The following is a 15,902-nucleotide window of genomic DNA, read 5'->3' on the forward strand; positions in this document are numbered from 1 at the left end:
TTAGAGCTTGCTAGGTTTCACTTTAATCAGGAAAACCTCTTTCGAGATCCAGAGCAGGAGGTGGTACTGTGGCGCAGTGGGTAAAGCCATGGCCTGCGATGCCAGCATCCCATTGTGGGCGCTGGATAAAGTCCTGGCTGCTCCACTTCCAACCCAGCTCTTGGCTAATGGCCTGGGAAAGCAGCAGAAGATGGCTCAGGTGCTTGGGCCCCTCCACCCACGTGGAAGACCTGGATGAAGCTCCTGGCTTCGGCCACTTGGGGAGTGAACAAGCAGATGGAAGATCTCTTTCTGTAACTCTTTCAAATAAATAAATAAATAAACTTTCAACAAACGAAACAACCCAGGGCAGGAAGAAACCTGAAACCTCCAAGAATACAAGGCGACAGAGCACGTGCTGTCTGCCAGGCGTGAGTGACTGATGGCAGCTGTGGGGAGGGCACGGAGGGGACCAGGCAGGTGCGGGTGGGATCAGGAGCAGGTGTGTGACACGCGGGCCTTCACAGAAGGACGCCAGTGACCGCCGGGCTCGTCTTGGTTCCTGTTTAATTTCCATCAGCTAGTAAACACTTATAAATTTTTCATACGACAAAACAAGTACATGCGAAGTCACAAATATAGAAAATATAAAGTACATGCACATTTCGAAGGCCAGTTCGTGGCGCCCACTTTGGGTTCTTAGACAAAACTATTCAGTGCACGTTGTAAGCTGAGGGCCCACGCGAAGGCTTTCTCGCACGTGAGTGTTTAGTACCTCACAGAAGGGCTGCTGTGTTAGAGTAGGATGCTAGCTACTCCCAACAGAACTTCTAAGTCTGTCCTATGCAATATATTTATATTTTTTTTACACAGACAACCTGCACAGTGCAAGCCACTAACATTGCAGAACGGAAATGTACATCTGCTAGGTGACAATATCGCACAGTTCAGGGAATAAGATCGCCTCACTAACAGAATTTCTTTTTCCACTTGGAATGGATCATCTGTCATCTCCAACCTTAGATTTTTTTTTTTTTTTAAAGATTGTCTCCCTAGTCTCCGATTCAAATGCCAATTACAGAAATGGAGGACCTGACCTAATTCTGGATTTGCACAATTCTGCAAACAGGAACAAAGAGACGCAAGCATTTCCCTCCCCTGCTCGCTAGCCAGCGTGTTCGTTACACGGTCCTCTGTGCCAATGGGGCTTTTGTTAACTGCCGCTGCCCACTCTGTGCCAACCTCCTGCTTTCACCCTATGTTAAAATCATACTGGTTTCCGGGTAAACGAACACAGGCTTGCCTGCTGTGTCCAGAGGGACTTTTTTTTTCTGCCTTAGTTTTACCTATAGCTTGTTACTAAAGAAAGGAATGCCACGCGTGGATACTTGAAACATCTCAGGGGAGGCTGGCTGCAAGGGCTCAGTCCCCGGATGCTGGAGGTCTCGGCCCCAGGAGCCCATCACGTAGGATACAGGGTGCTTGCTCCAGTGGACAGGTCCCCGTCGGTGTTTCCTGCCCGGGCCATGGAGGCAGAGCATCGCCAAGCTCTCTGCAGACACGGCAGGTGCTCCAGAGTGCTGGGGCTGTGGCCCGGGAGCTAAGGACTCCTAGCTTTTATTTGAATGAGTATCGTGCGGCCTCCTTTAAAATCGGACAGAAAAGCTGTCAGGTTTTCCTAAAAAGAGGTGGGGAAACGTCCCTGAAATTGCTATGAAATCACTGTGGGGAGGGGCTGCCGAGGCACCGGGGCGTTCAGCCAGAGGCAGAGGTCTTGGAGCGCGGCTCTGAGATCTGTTTCAGCCTCAACCTGCAGCTCTAGGCCAAAACGCAGCCGCGACTGAGGGCCAAGGAACCAGTGCTCGGCTTCTGGGGGCCCGGCAGCGGCAGCGTGGTCTGTGAGGGATTCGATCGATCAGAGGGGGCCTCGGGTGAACGTCTGCCCGTCGGTGCCCGGGGGTCAGCCTAGGGGGTGGGAGGGGGGGGAACCAAGAGAGAAGCGAGCATGAGACATTGCCGCGAAAAGGGCTGCAGGCGGACACCCCTCCCCCAGCGAGGACGCACGGAGATGGCTCAGGCGGGAGGCCTCCCTCATCCCACCATCAGGAAGATGAGGAAGGAGATGAGGAGGATGACGGGCGGCGAGGAGAAGAGCAGCGCGCCGGCCGCCCTCTGGTAGGCGGCCTGGTACTCCTGCTGGTACTGTGTGATGCACATTTGCTCCACCACGCGCTCCATGATCTTGATGTCGGTCTCGGTGAAGTTCTCCCCTTTGGTGGTGGTGGTCACCGTGTGCTGCTTCACCGTGATGTTGACGCAGTCGTGCACGAAGCTGTTCTGGTTGCTGTACTGGTCCACGGGCCTGTAGTACACCTGGTTGGGGTACCGGTACATGTTCTCCCGGTAGTAGCGGTCCTCGTAGTCATTGCCGAAGTGGATGAGGGGCCTGCTCATGGCGCTTCCCAGCATGTAGCCGCCGAGGCCCCCCACCACCGCCCCAGCCGCCGCCGCCCCGGCCACGTGCTTCATGCTGGTTTTCGGCTTACTGGGCTTGCCCCACTGGTTGTGGGTACCTCCTTGACCCCAGCCACCGCCGTGGGGCTGCCCCCAGCCACCGCCGTGGGGCTGCCCCCAGCCGCCGCCGTGAGGCTGCCCCCAGCCGCCACCGTGGGGTTGCCCCCAGCCGCCGCCCTGGGGCGGGTAGCGGTTGCCTCCAGGGCTGCCCTGACCCGGGTACCGGCTCCCCCCTGTGTTCCATCCTCCTCCAGGCTTCGGCCGCTTCTTGCAGAGGCCCACGTCACTCCATGCGGCCACAAAGAGAAGCAGCATCCAGTAGCCGAGGTGCGCCATGACGGCTGACCTGTAAAGAGAGAGGAGGCTGTCAGTGGCCTGGACTGACGCTGAAGCCGCTCAGTGCTGTGACAGCTGCGTCACAGCCTGGACCTGTCCGCCACACCTGGGCCCCGGGCTGTTGTGACTGACGGGTGAACGTGACCCTCCTTCTCTAAGGACAGACCTGACCCTGAGTTCATCTCTGGCTCTATTTCCCAAAACCTGGATGACGGTGGCATGCCAGCCCAGCTGCTGGTGGTGAAAACAACCAGGAGCAGCTGCTGACGCGTGGTGGGTGTGCCATGGCTGTGGGCTGGAACTGGCACATCCCTGTGGGGACCCTGGACGCCGAGCCCACTGGGCTGCTGCGGGGGCATCGGCTCCTGTGGGGTGTGGGTCTCCCACACCAGGGGAGCCCTTTCTGCACCAGCACGGGCCTCCTCCTCTTGCCCCTTGCTGGGGCTGCTGTGTGAGCACCGTGAGGACCCTGGTGTGTCCCCAGCTGGCAGCCTGAGGCCGGTGTGGCCTGTGGGAATCCTAAGCATCTAATGCCTGGTCAGGAGCCCCAGGCGGGCGTGACAGGGATGGAAGCGTTTTGTAGGCAGCTGGCTCCATGACGCCTGTGAGCATGAGTAGAACAAGTCCCTCTTTGTTTGCTGCTGTGTCCTCAGGGGCCAGGGCCGTGCCTGGCACGGAGCAGGACAACAGCTATGTGTCAGCCCAGCAATTGATGTCCCCAGACAAGGCATTCTTACTGTGACTTTAGTAGAACTAGGAAACACCCAGCGTTTTGCAACCCCACTTGTAAATACCTCTCCCTTCCCTTTCCTTTCCCTCTCCCTTCCACCCCTCTAAGACATCAGGGCTGCTCAGAGCCGCCCAAGTGAGCTGTGTTCACAAGTGCAGTCACTCACTTGCTGAATGAGTGTGGGTTCAGCAGGTGCTGTTCCACATCTGGTTTATTTCCTTCTAACTTTTGGTACCAAAGAAACCTTTCTTACAGAGAATGGCTACAGCACAGATTAGAAAACCACCACGCGTGTGATATCCCGGATGACCATTGACGACCCTCTGCAGAAAGAACCTTCCATAGGGTTAAGACCCCATTTCCCCTGCCACTCAACTCCAAGGGCAGAGACTAAGGCCTCGGGGCAGAATGATTATCAGACAGCACCCAGTGCACCCCAGGCCAAGTCGCAGCTCCAAACACCGCAGTGGGGCTCTACACCTCAGCGGTCACACTGCAGCAGGTCTTGTCCCGGCACGGCCATTGTCCCCCTGCTGCTGCTCAAACCCGACCAGCACCCACCTCCAGGCCTCCGCCTTTGCTGGCCTGGAAGGCTCTACCTCCAGCCACTTCCGTGGCTCAAGTCTGCACAAGCATCGTCTCACCACACCTCACATGGTGCCCTCTCCCAGGGCAGTCCCTGCCACCTGCCACGCGGCAGTGTTTATCAGACGCTTCTTGGTCACCATCCCCTCCCGAGTGTAGGCTCTTCCAGGGCAGGGGTCAAGTTCTGACCACAATAACGTCCCTGGACAGGGCAGGTGACGTACAGATGGGCAAGAGAGATGCAGGATGACTGCGCTAGCGTGAAAACATCCGTGATCAAAACCTAAGGGAAGAGCAGACTAAAAGTACCCACAAGGAGTATCTGAAGAGAACCGGATAATAAAGTTACGAAACGGTCGCTAACAGCTTCAACTCCGTGGAATAAACGTCTCAGGGCCAGCCACGGCGGTGGGCTCTAGCCGGCTGCGGTGACTCCCTGAAACAGGCAGCGGGGAGCAAGAGCAGGCTGCAGGGGGCAACCCCGAGTCCGGCTTTGAGTACCCCTGGGGTGAGGCTGCGGGATCTGAGCTCACAGAGATGCCGGGCTGACGCTGCATGGAGACAGGGGCACAGCATTCCGAGTGGAGACGTGCGGTCAGCGTGGGGAGCTGTGGGGGTGCCGTGGAGAGGCAGGCAGGTAACGAGGGCCTCAGGAGTGATGTGAGCAGCCACCTGGCTTGCTGGGGACACTGGGCTATCGTCCCTGTGCTAACCTTCACCGTGCGCCTTCTGTCCCCAGCAGTGGCTCTGTGTGGTACTACATCCTATAGGCAGCCAGCTGGATTACAAGGTGGGTTAAGTAGTCTGGACTTGATCCTGAAGGCACTGGGGAGCCACTGGGGAGTCCGGGGTTCTTGTTTAGAAAGGAAATTGTGAGGATGGCCTGGTGAGCCATGTGTGTTTAAGATGGGAAGCAGGGAGACTGGTTCCTATGGGAAGACGGTGGCACTGGCCAGGGAAAGGGGAGCTGCAGGGCAAGTGACTACAAGGTGGCCTTGGGGGCGGCGCGGGAGACTGCCAGAGCTCGAGTGGCAGCCGGGTTTGTAGGTGGGGCCGCTGTGCGGTCAGAGGGCAGGACGTGGGGCCAGCCGGGAGGGCCCTGGCTTTGGCAACGCTGTTGTCACGCTACGTGTGGGACAGGAGATAACGGCAGGCAGTTTGGTTCTCAGGCCTGGAGTTGAGGATAAACAGGGACAGCAGAGTGGGCCTGGGAGCCGTCCTCCTACGGGCCACAGCACGTCACCGTGGGCCATGTGTGGCTGACCAGCGCCCCATTAAAACGGGAGATTCCAAGACAGGGCACTTGTAAATGAACTGAGAATGGAAAAGGCAACGCTTTGTTATGTAAAGCATTAAAAACAGCAACCGTATCTGCAGAATCAATTCCAAGGAAGCACTCAACTTTGAGGAGACCTTTGGGAACATCGTGCGGTGTGTGATCAGATTAGGGAGAGCTTACGCTGCCTGTCATTCTACAAACCAGGTGACCCAGATTCTCGAAGGCCAAGTGACTCCACTGTGGGCTCACGAGGTTTCTGGGAGTGGTGACTGAGGTCCTGGGTCCCTCGATTCACCCACGCCCGTGTCTGGGAACAGTCAGGCTGTCACACTTCAGACTTGATAAGGGTCCATACCCATTTATCACTAAGAGGAAAACTAAGACTACTTCTAGAAGGAAGCTCCCCTAACTTGATAAAAGCGGCACACCAAAACCGGCAGACATAATGGATGACCTCTGAGCGCAGCTCCTGCAAGATCAGAAGCAGCACAGGGCTGTCCACTGTCACAGGAACCAATGCCACGTGTAGCAGGTGCAGGGGTAGGTGTGTGGCCCAGCAGCTAAGATGCCCGTGGCCCCTGTCAGAGTGCCTGGGTTCAATACCAGCTTCCAGCTAATGCAGGCCCTGCGAGGCAGCAGTGTTGGCTGAAGCGACCTGAGTTCTTGTCATACATGTTGGAGACCTGGACTGAGAGTGTGGCTCCTGGACTTGGCACCTGATCTAGCCTGGGGCCATTGTGGGCATTTTCTCTGTGTCTCTGCCTCTTAAATAAGTAAACACAAATTAAAAAAAAAGAAAGAAAGAAAGGTAGCCACTGGGGTAAGAATTGTAAGGAAAGAGCTCGTGCTAACACTAAGTGCAATCGGTAAGAACACGTTCCTAGGAAATCCAGGGTCGTCAGAGGTAGCTAGAGTTCAGCAAGGCTGCGGGATACACGGCCGTGCTCGGCTCACAGACATCAGCAGTGTTTCTCTACACCAGCAGCGACTGGCTAGCCACCATAACAATCACGCTGCGAAGTGCCTAGGCATCGACTTAACGAGGAATAGCTAAGACTTCCACGGGAGGGAAAATGAAGTCTTAACATAGAGGCTAGGCATTCAAAGTCTTGACTGGGATAACTTCGTATTCTAAAGAAGTCCACTTTGGCAGTTGGAATTCCAGATAGCTTTTTCTTTTTTTTTAATTCAAGAGGCAAGGATCTGCTGATTCACTCCCCAACTGTGGCAAGGGGCCAAAGCTGGGGGCCGGGAACTCAATCCAGGCCTCTCCTGTAGGTGGTGAGGACCAAAGTACTTGAGCTATCACCTGTTGCTTCCCAGGGTGAGCATTAGCAGGAAGCTGGAGTCAGGAGGCAGAGACTGAACTTGAACCCAGGTAGTACAATATGAGGTGCAAGTATCTTAAAGCAACACCTTAACCGCTAGGCCAAACACCCCGCCCCAGGTGGATTTTAATTTTATTTATTTATTTATTTATTTTTTGATAGGCAGAGTGGACAGTGAGAGAGAGAGAGAGAGACAGACAGACAAAAAGGTCTTCCTTTTCCATTGGTTCACCCCCCAATGGCCGCTGCGGCCGGTGCACCACACTGATCCGAAGCCAGGAGCCTCTCCTGGTCTCCCATGCAGGTGCAGGGCCCAAGCACTTGGGCCATCCTCCACTGCACTCCTGGGCCATAGCAGAGATCTGGACTGGAAGAGGAGCAACCGGGACAGAATCCGGCACCGCGACCGGGACTAGAACCCGGGGTGCTGGCGCCGCAGGCGGAGGATTAGCCTAGTGAGCCACAGCGCCGGCCCCCAGGTGGATTTTTGAAAGAGTTCAATAAATTCTCATGAGTGAAGGAATGTCCATGAATAGTCAAGTCAACCTTAAAGAATAGGGCCTGGCGCTGTGGTGTAGCAGGTAAAGCCATTGCTTGCAGTACCGGCATCCCATATGGGCTGCAGCTCAAGTCCCAGCTGCTCCACTTCCGATCCAGCTCTCTGCTATGGCCTGGGAAAGCAGTAGAAGATGGCCCAAATCCTTGGGCCCCTGCACCCACGTGGGAGACCTGGAAGAAGCTCCTGGCTTCAGATTGGCCCAGCTCTGGCCATTGTGATCATCTGGGGGAGTGAACCAGCAGATGGAAGACCTCTCTCTCTCTCTGCCTCTGCCTCCCTCTGTGTAACTCTGCTTTTCAAATAAATAATATTTAAAAAGAAAAAAAAAAAAACAGAAAAAGGTGCCACAACTCGATGGAGGAGGAAGGCTCGCTGCTGCTGGGAAACTGGACACAGCCACAGCTAAGGGAGAAGAGCGGACGGCGGCGCTAACCAGACAGAGTGGACTCAGCTCCTGACTGTTCAACTCAACAGAGACAGGAAAACATCAGAACAGGCTGTCATGAAGGAACAGGGAAAAGTGGCATCAGTAACATCCAGACAAGTGTAGAATTTCTAAATAAAGCCAAGTTATTTGAAAATTTAATACACACATGACTAGAAAACACAGCAGCTTTATATCAGGGAAATAAATCTAAAGTCTCCGTGAGACATATGGCCTCTCCATAAAATTATAAATTATAGAAATCATCTTCAGAATGAAATAGTAAGTATTTGTGAGATATCATCTATGCACCCATTTTCAAAGACAGACAATGAAATGGACCAATAACCACAGAAGGAATGGGGGGAGTTACATATTGTAATATTTACAGCACAATAACTTATTGATTAGCTTAACCCATCTTCCACATGTCTTCTAAGGTTATAGCCCTGTGCTGGGGACGAGGGCATGAAGGTGAATGGACGCTTAGCTGGGTGTGTCTCGGTTCCAGGGAGATCGAGTGTCGGGCAATGGACTGCCACCAGAGGAGGGCACGGGTCTTAAGGGGACAGTAACACCACAGGACCATTTTTCAAAAGCTCATCCTAACTGTTGTGCAAAAGGGACATTTCCTGGGACAAAGAAGAAAATGGAGAGATCAGCTAGGGGAACTATTGAAGGAAGAAGGTGGCGTGGCCTGGGATGGTGCCGACATGGCTGACAGGCAGTGAATAAACAAGGTCTGTTTTACAGAAAGAACTGAGACAGTGGGTGAAGGAGTGAGAGGGGGCCTACGGCCTTGGTGACGCCTACACTGAAACAGGAGAAGCTGGAGGGGGACCAGGCTTAGGAAAGAAAACCAAGAGTCTGGGTTGGAAGACAGCAACTCCGCAGCATCAATGAAACATTCAAGGAGGGGTGGGGGTGGGGCACCCATTTAGGCCATTGTTAGGAAAGTCTGGACCTCAGCAGACAGCAACACTGCAGTGTTCATGGCCAAAGGCTAAGGGTCAACATTCAAAAGCCAGTATAGAGGCTGGCCCTCATCCCATCTTGTTACCCAGCCTCCAGTGACAGGGGTGCCTAGATCCAAAGAAAATACCACCCACCTGACCGTAATAGCTTCGTAGAAGAACACACTCTGACCAATAGGGATTATTTTAAGAATGCCAAGTATGGGGGCCGGTGCTGTGGCGTAGCCAATAAAGCCTCCACCTGCAGTGCTGGCATCCCGCGTGGCTGCTGGTTCAAGTCCCGGCTGCTCCACTTCTAATCCAGCTCTCTGCTATGGCCTGGGAAAGCAGCGGAAGATGGCCCAAGTGTTCGGGCCCCTGCACCTGTGTGGGAGACCTGGGAGAAGCTCAAAGCTCCTAGCTTCGGATCAGCACAGCTCTGCCCGTTGTGGTCATTTAGGGAGTGAACCAGTAGATGGAATACCTCTCTCTCTCTCTGCCTCTGACTCTCTGTAACTCTGCCTTTCAAATAAATAAATAAATCTTAAAAAAAGAAAAGAAAAAAAATGCAAAAATGGCTCAAAATCAGGAAATCTATTATCAGCTTATAGAGGGGAAAAATGAAGATTTTCTGCAGATGTTGAAAAGTTCATTTAAAATCAATATCCATTTGTGATTTTTAAAAAAGTTTAAGCTATATTTTATAAAAGGCTTCTATAGGACTGGAAGGACAGTCCCTTTCCATCATCTAGAATGGCCATCACAAACACAAGCTCGCACCCCCGCTGCAACTTAAGAGGCAGGGCATCATTGTTAATCTGTGAACAAGACAATGATGCAACTCACTATTATTTTAGATTGTTCTGGAAGTTTATCCAGGTATAATTTTTCATCTGGAAAATTCAGGAAAATCATCCAAAAATGTCTTAGAATAAATAGGTGAGCTCATGAGGGTGGTGGATTTCGGTATCAACAAAAGAAAGAGTGAGTCTGGGGGTGGGTGGGATAGTGCAGTGAGTCGTCCACACCCCCGTCTCAGTGCCTGGGACCAAGTCCTGCTCCTCTGCTGCTGACCCAGCTTCCTGCCAAATGCACCTGGGAGGTAGCAGGTGGCTCAGGTGCTCAGGTCCCTGACACCCCCAGGGCAGAGCTAGATGGAGCTCCTGGCTCCTGGCTTCACCCTGGTCCAGCCCCAGCGGTTGTCAACTGCGGAGTAAAAACTTCAGATGAAGATAGTATTTCTCCCTCTCTGTTTCTTTCCCTGTCTCTTTGTCAATATGCCTTTCAAATAAATCTTTTTTTTTTTTTTTTGACAGGCAGAGTGGGTAGTGAGAGAGACAGAGAGAAAGGTCTTCCTTTTTGCCGTTGGTTCACCCTCCAGTGGCCGCTGCGGCCAGCACATCTCGCTGATCCGAAGCTAGGAGCCAGGTGCTTCTCCTGGTCTCCCATGGGGTGCAGGGCCCAAGCACTTGGGCCATCCTCCACTGCACTCCCGGGCCATAGCAGAGAGCTGGCCTGGAAGAGGGGCAACCGGGATAGAATCCGGCGCCCCAACCGGGACTAGAACCTGGTGTGCCGGCGCTGCAAGGTGGAGGATTAGCCTGTTAAGCCATGGCGCCGGCCAAATCTTTTTTTTTTTAAAGTGAGTCTGTATCAGTTGGAAGATTTAGTGGCAAAAAACAGTCCAATTAGAAAGGTAATAAAAAATTCAAAATATCTACAATTTAACCTAAACATAATCAGTAGTACTTAAATGAGGAAAGCAATAAAATTTGAGACATAAAACAAGATGTAAACAGAAAGATAACATTTCTGGTTGGGAAAACCCATACTGAAAGATACCAGACTACCTCCACATAACCACACGGTCAACACACTCTGTCAACATTCAAAGCCATTCGATGATACTCAAGAGGACTGTGGCCATTTCTGAATGAGATGAAAACGCAAGGCAGACTTGTTCTGCCGGGAGCTAGAACGCGAAGCCACGGTGACAGCACGTGGCACTGTGCGTGAGCAGAACGGCGAGTGACGGCACAGAGAGAAGCTGCAGACTCACGTCACCCGGTTCTTCCTACTTCTGCTCACAGAGGGAGACAAAGTCCGGTGAGACCCTGTCCTGAGGTCAGTGACAGCCCAGGGTGGTGTGGCTGAGACCCAGTGCAGGGACCACAGCCTCCCAGCTTCTGACTGTCTTGTGCCTAGGGCCAAATTTCTGACACAACACACACTGCAACCTGAGGCTCACTGAGCTGGTTAAACCGGGACATGACAAGGATCAGACGGGCCCCCCATCCTCCCTCACCCCACTCTGTCCTCAGGAAAACTGCCTGTCTTTCTGGAGCCAAATAGCACAGATCTGTCATCATGTAATCTTTTAAGGTCATTGATCCTTAAAGAATTTGATGCCAGGGCTGGAGTGGCCCAATGACTTAAGCTTCCACCTTCGACACCAGCATCCCATACAGGCCCCAGTCCAAGTCCCAGCTACTCTGCTTCTGATCCAGCTGCCTGCTAATGCGCCTGGGAAGGCAGTGGAAGATGGCCCAAGTGCTTGGCCCCTGCTGCCCATATGGGAAACCCAGATGGAGCGCTATGCTCCTGGGCTTGGCCTGGCCCAGTCCTGGCTATTACCGCCATATGGGAAGTGAACCAACAGATGTAAGATCTCTCTCTCTCTCTGTCTCTCCCTCTCTTGAACTCTAAATTTCAAATACACAAATAAGTCTTAAACAAAACAACAATAAAAAACGAATGCCAGTCACACAAAATTTTACAAAACATTTTGGGGAAGATTTTTACTGTAACGCTCGGGCCCAGCCCTGGACTGAACAGGGCACAGGGCACAGGGCCCCTAAAACCTGGTCTATCTTCACAATCACCTGAGGAAGTTTCAAAAGCCGGCACTGCTGGACTCTGCCCTGAACAAGCCTGGGAGTGTCCCAGGATGGAGCCCGAGATGCTACGAAGGCTCCCCAGGGAACGGAGCTCCTAGCCAGCTCTGGAACTGGGTCCCCAGCTCTGGAACACCGACCACTTACAATGCTCTTCCTCAGAGGGCTCACCTCCCTGGCAGTGACTCTACAGAACTGTAACAAGCATGAGACACAGCAAGGTAGGAGAGACAGGATCGTTCAACAAACTGAGACAAAAATTCTGGCAACTGGAAGAAACGCTGCAAACACTATTCACGTAAGGGCTAAGTTAGAGACAGATGCGTTTCGAATGTTTAATATGCAGCAGGTCGCAGCTGACACAGCTTGGGAGAAGAAATAAGATCTAAAAAAGGAGAATGGATGAGCAAGCTAAAACTCCAGTCCAGAAAAGCCTTCTGCCTTGGTTTTGTCAGCTGGTTGAGTCATGTTCTATGTCGGGTTGGTGCAGAAATGATTTTGTTATTGTTAGTTGATCACATTATGTCAAAAATGTGTTGCTTCCTTACACAATTCAGCATGATCCTAAGATAGCTGATGTATCTAGTCTACAAAATCAAGCTGGTTGGGGTGGGCGCTGTGGCACAGTGGGTTAAAGCCCCAGCCTACAGTGCTGGCATTCCATATGAGCACAGGTTTGAGTTCCGGCTGCTCCACTTCTGATCCAGCTCCCTGCTAATGCCCTGGGAAAACAGCAGCTTTCACACCCACGTGGGAGACCTGGAAGAAGCTCCTGGCTCCTGGCTCCGGATTGGCTCAGCTTTGGCCCTTGCAGCCATTTGGGGAATGAACCAGCGGATGGAAGACCTTTCTCTCTGTCTTTACCTCTGTCTGTAACTCTGTCTTTCAAGCAAATGAAATAACTCTTAAGAAAATCAAGCTGACTTCACAAGAAACAACAGCGCCTAGGAGTGAGTGACACACGGCCCAGGGTTTGTGGGTGCAGCCTTGCCTGGCTCTTGTTCCCTGGGACAGTTGGTGGCTTCCCTCCCTCGAGGGACCACAGGGATCCCACAGGGTACATACAATCTGCTGTGGCTGAGCTACACTGGACTGGGGCCTCTGGGAGACACGGTGCTTCAGCTGGGCTGAAAATGCTGTTTCCAGAGCCGAGAATCCTGAAGATAACAAAATAGAAAAACTAGAGTTGGTAAACAAATCTAAAACAGACTTAAAAAAAGAAAGATCTCATGTCGGATCCACTAAATCACTAAAAAGCCTACCCAAGAGAAAACTGAACAGTATTTGAAAAAGGAAATGAGATTGGCTAAAAGTGTTTGATCCTAAGAAATAAACAGGGCATCTACCCCTCCCTCTAACACACAGGAAGCCAGAGATCCATTTCATTTTAAAGATGAACACCTGTGAATATTTAAAAAATAACATTGTACAGTGATAGCCATAGATGAAACAAAGAAAATTGCCTTCAGGGAAAGCTTCCGTTTCCTCTGGCTTTCCCTCTGATATTTCACACAGACATTCATGAGTGGGTCAACAGACACGGTTAGGAATCTGCACGTGGACGCGTCAGCTCTCCCCATCCATCCCAGGCTCCACAGTCACCATTCTGGAGAGTTACATAATGTTCCTGTCAGTTAAGCCTGTCATGATTTTCTTAGCTGCTGCCCTGCTGCTATATGTTTGGGTTGTTTCTCTGTTCTAATTTTAGATTCCTCCTCCTGGAGCAGGTGCCTGCCTTGCGCCTTTTCTTTGCCCTTGTTTGTTTCTTCCCCTGCAGGTAGATTCCCAGGGGTGGAGTTTCTGGGTCAGGCTGCTGGCGTCCCAGGGCACCACGGCTGTGCTCTATGAAAAGTCTGCACTGATCCACAAGGTCCCCAAGGGGTCCCCAAGAGGAGAAAGAAAGAAAAAAATACACAGCAGAGGACAGTTTTACAGATGGTTAAAAATCTTAATCTTTGCAACAAGCCCTGGAAGTAGGTATCATCTTGTCTCTTTATGAAGGGACAAAGGCAAGGTCAGGAAATTGGGTAACCTGTCCAATGTCACAAAGCTGGTGACGGCACCCCCTTGCTAGCCCCAAAACCATGGTGTGGAGGTGTGGCATAGCGGGTTAAGCCGTCACCCCATATGAGCTACAGTTCATTTCCCAGCTGCTCCACTTCTGATCCAGCTTCCTGCTAATGTGCCTGGGAAAGCAGCAGAAGATGGCCCCAGTGCCAGGGCCCCTGCACTGGGAGACCTGGATGAAGCTCCTGGTTCCTCATGTCTGCCTGGTCCAGCCCTGGCTGTTGTGGCCATCTGGGGGAGTGAACCAGCAGATTTAAGATCCCCACCCCCAACCCCGCAACTCTACCTTTCAAATAAATTAACTGCAAAAAAAGACCAAAAATGGCAAATCAAGCTTTAATTTGCATCTTATTCTGTAAATGACTCACTATTATAACCTTGGTAGATGAAAAGCATGAAGACCTTGGGTCAGACTCAAAGAACCATACATTACATACTGGCCATTCTCTTTCCCTTTCCAGGTACTTGTTTCTCATGGGAAGAGCTTCTCACTGTTTACGAAGGTAAAATTATTCTTTTTTCATTCGTGATCTTTTTCTCTTTTTAAAATCTGAGTTGTTAGTTTTCCCAGAACTCTGAGATCTTTCATCAATTTTCTGTTCCTATTTTTTTCTGATCACCAGGTTTGTAAACATCTTTTAATTCTATTCTACCTGGAGTTTTTTGTAAGGAGAAGGGAAAGGTTCCAAGGCTTCCGCAGGTGTAAACCACAGATTAAAACACGCACGAGAAAACGCAGCCAAGAAGGTGAAATTGCATCGTGCTGTGCGTGGACCTGCAGACAGCAAAGACACACGCTTTGCTATGGTGAGGACGGATGTGACGATGCTGGAATTACGCAGTAAAAAAAAATTGCTACAGACCAGTACTAACTACAGAGAAAAGGAAAGAACTCCTTAGAAAGGACGCAAAACAGACTCACCAATAACGCACCCGCACAGCGAAGGCGCCAGCAGCGCAGGTGCAGGGGGCCGGTTATCGGTCGCCCGCAGCAGGACCCAGGTCTCCTCCCGCACGACCCCCCCCCCCCCGCCCGTGGGCAGCGCTTGTTCTTCCCGAGGGACGCGAAAAAGAGCTAAGGGCGAAGCTGCGGGTCTCCGTGTCCCACCTGGGGCAAGCGGGAGCCGGGACGCAGACCCCGGCGCCCCCGGCCGCGCAGACAGACGCCGGAGCCTCCCCGAGACCCTGCCGGGCCGAGCCCGAGGCTCTGCCCCTGCTCTCCCGCGCCCGCCGGGCCCACAGGAGGGTGCGCGCAGCGCCTGGCTACGGCCTCCGGGGAGGCGTTGGCTGGAGGCCCCGGGCCTCCCCCGCTCCCCGCGCGCCCTCGAGGCTTCGCCCGGCCTCGCCCGCCGGCTACGAGGGACGACCCTCACAGGCTGGGAGCTGGGGACCCCGGCAGTCGCCAGGCGCCCCTCCAGGGCCGCCCACCCCCCCTGCTTCCCCGTCCCCGTGGCCCCGCGACGCGCCCCGCCCGCAGCGCGCAGGGTGGGGGCGCGATGAGACACCTGGGCACCGGCCACGCTGTCCCCGCAGGCCCGGGCCGAATAAAGGGGCCTTCCCCACGCACAACACAGCCGAGCACACCGTGCCGGGCTGGATCTTGCCTCACGCGCCCGCCCCGGAGCCCCCGGCCGCCTCCCCACGGCCAAGGGCCACACCTGGCCGTGCGCCTTCGCGCCTGGGCCGCCCACTGTGCGTGATCAGGGGGTGGAGGGGTCTCCCTGCCGGCCCTGCGGCCCCCTCGCCGCACCCAGTCCTCCGGACCCCCGGCCCGGCCCGGCCCGGCTGCCTGTTTACCTTCCGAGAGGAGCCCGCAGCGCCGCGCTGTCAGCGACTGGCGCCGAGGACGCGCGACGCGCAGGGCCGGGCCGGGCCGGGCGGCGCTCGCGTGGGAGGGCCGCGCGGGGACCAATGGCGGCGCGGCGCGGCGCGCGCTCCCGGGCGGGGCCCGGCGTGACTCACCCCGGCGAGCGAGGGAGTGGAGATTCGCAGGCACCCTGGCCCCGGACGCTGCCTCCTCCGGGCGTCGCCGCTCCCTGCTGTTGCTCACGGGCGGGGGATGAGGATTCTCTTTAATGGAAATTTCAGTCTCAGCTTCCCGTTAGGTAAAGGAGGACTCGGGAAAAGAAAGGTCAGGGGCTGAGACAGCCAAGGCTGGCGCTACGGCCGCCGGAAATTGCTACAGAGGAAGATTTTGCTACCCTAGATTAGCCCACTGCTTACGATTTTTACTTAAGCCCTTAATTGCAGACCT

At 53.6% G+C, this 15,902-nt stretch overlaps 1 protein-coding gene across 3 annotated transcripts; it reads right to left on the reverse strand.

Annotated features, from left to right (window-relative positions):
* Nucleotides 1–529: 529 nt before the first annotated feature.
* On the reverse strand, nucleotides 530–15,519 carry PRNP (prion protein (Kanno blood group)). Of its 3 annotated transcripts, XM_062203905.1 has the most exons (3): nucleotides 15,446–15,519; nucleotides 12,647–12,738; nucleotides 530–2,839 (listed from the first exon to the last, which is right to left on the reverse strand). In XM_062203905.1, exon 3 carries the CDS (start codon nucleotides 2,827–2,829, stop codon nucleotides 2,071–2,073), a length of 759 nt encoding a protein of 252 aa, XP_062059889.1. In that variant the 5' UTR covers nucleotides 2,830–2,839; nucleotides 12,647–12,738; nucleotides 15,446–15,519; the 3' UTR covers nucleotides 530–2,070. The 3 variants fall into 3 exon arrangements, with proteins under 3 accessions (XP_062059889.1, XP_062059890.1, XP_062059891.1); XM_062203906.1 differs by lacking the exon at nucleotides 12,647–12,738 and having other exon boundaries at nucleotides 15,446–15,505; XM_062203907.1 differs by lacking the exons at nucleotides 12,647–12,738; nucleotides 15,446–15,519 and adding an exon at nucleotides 12,573–12,625.
* Between the last annotated feature and the right edge of the window lie 383 nt (nucleotides 15,520–15,902).

This window comes from Lepus europaeus, chromosome 10 (assembly GCF_033115175.1).
Source record: "Lepus europaeus isolate LE1 chromosome 10, mLepTim1.pri, whole genome shotgun sequence".
Taxonomy (NCBI): domain Eukaryota; kingdom Metazoa; phylum Chordata; class Mammalia; order Lagomorpha; family Leporidae; genus Lepus; species Lepus europaeus.

Bases quoted from the DNA above. Each gene is read 5' to 3' on its own strand.
- PRNP (XM_062203905.1), bottom strand. From the start codon at position 2,829: ATGGCGCACCTCGGCTACTGGATGCTGCTTCTCTTTGTGGCCGCATGG.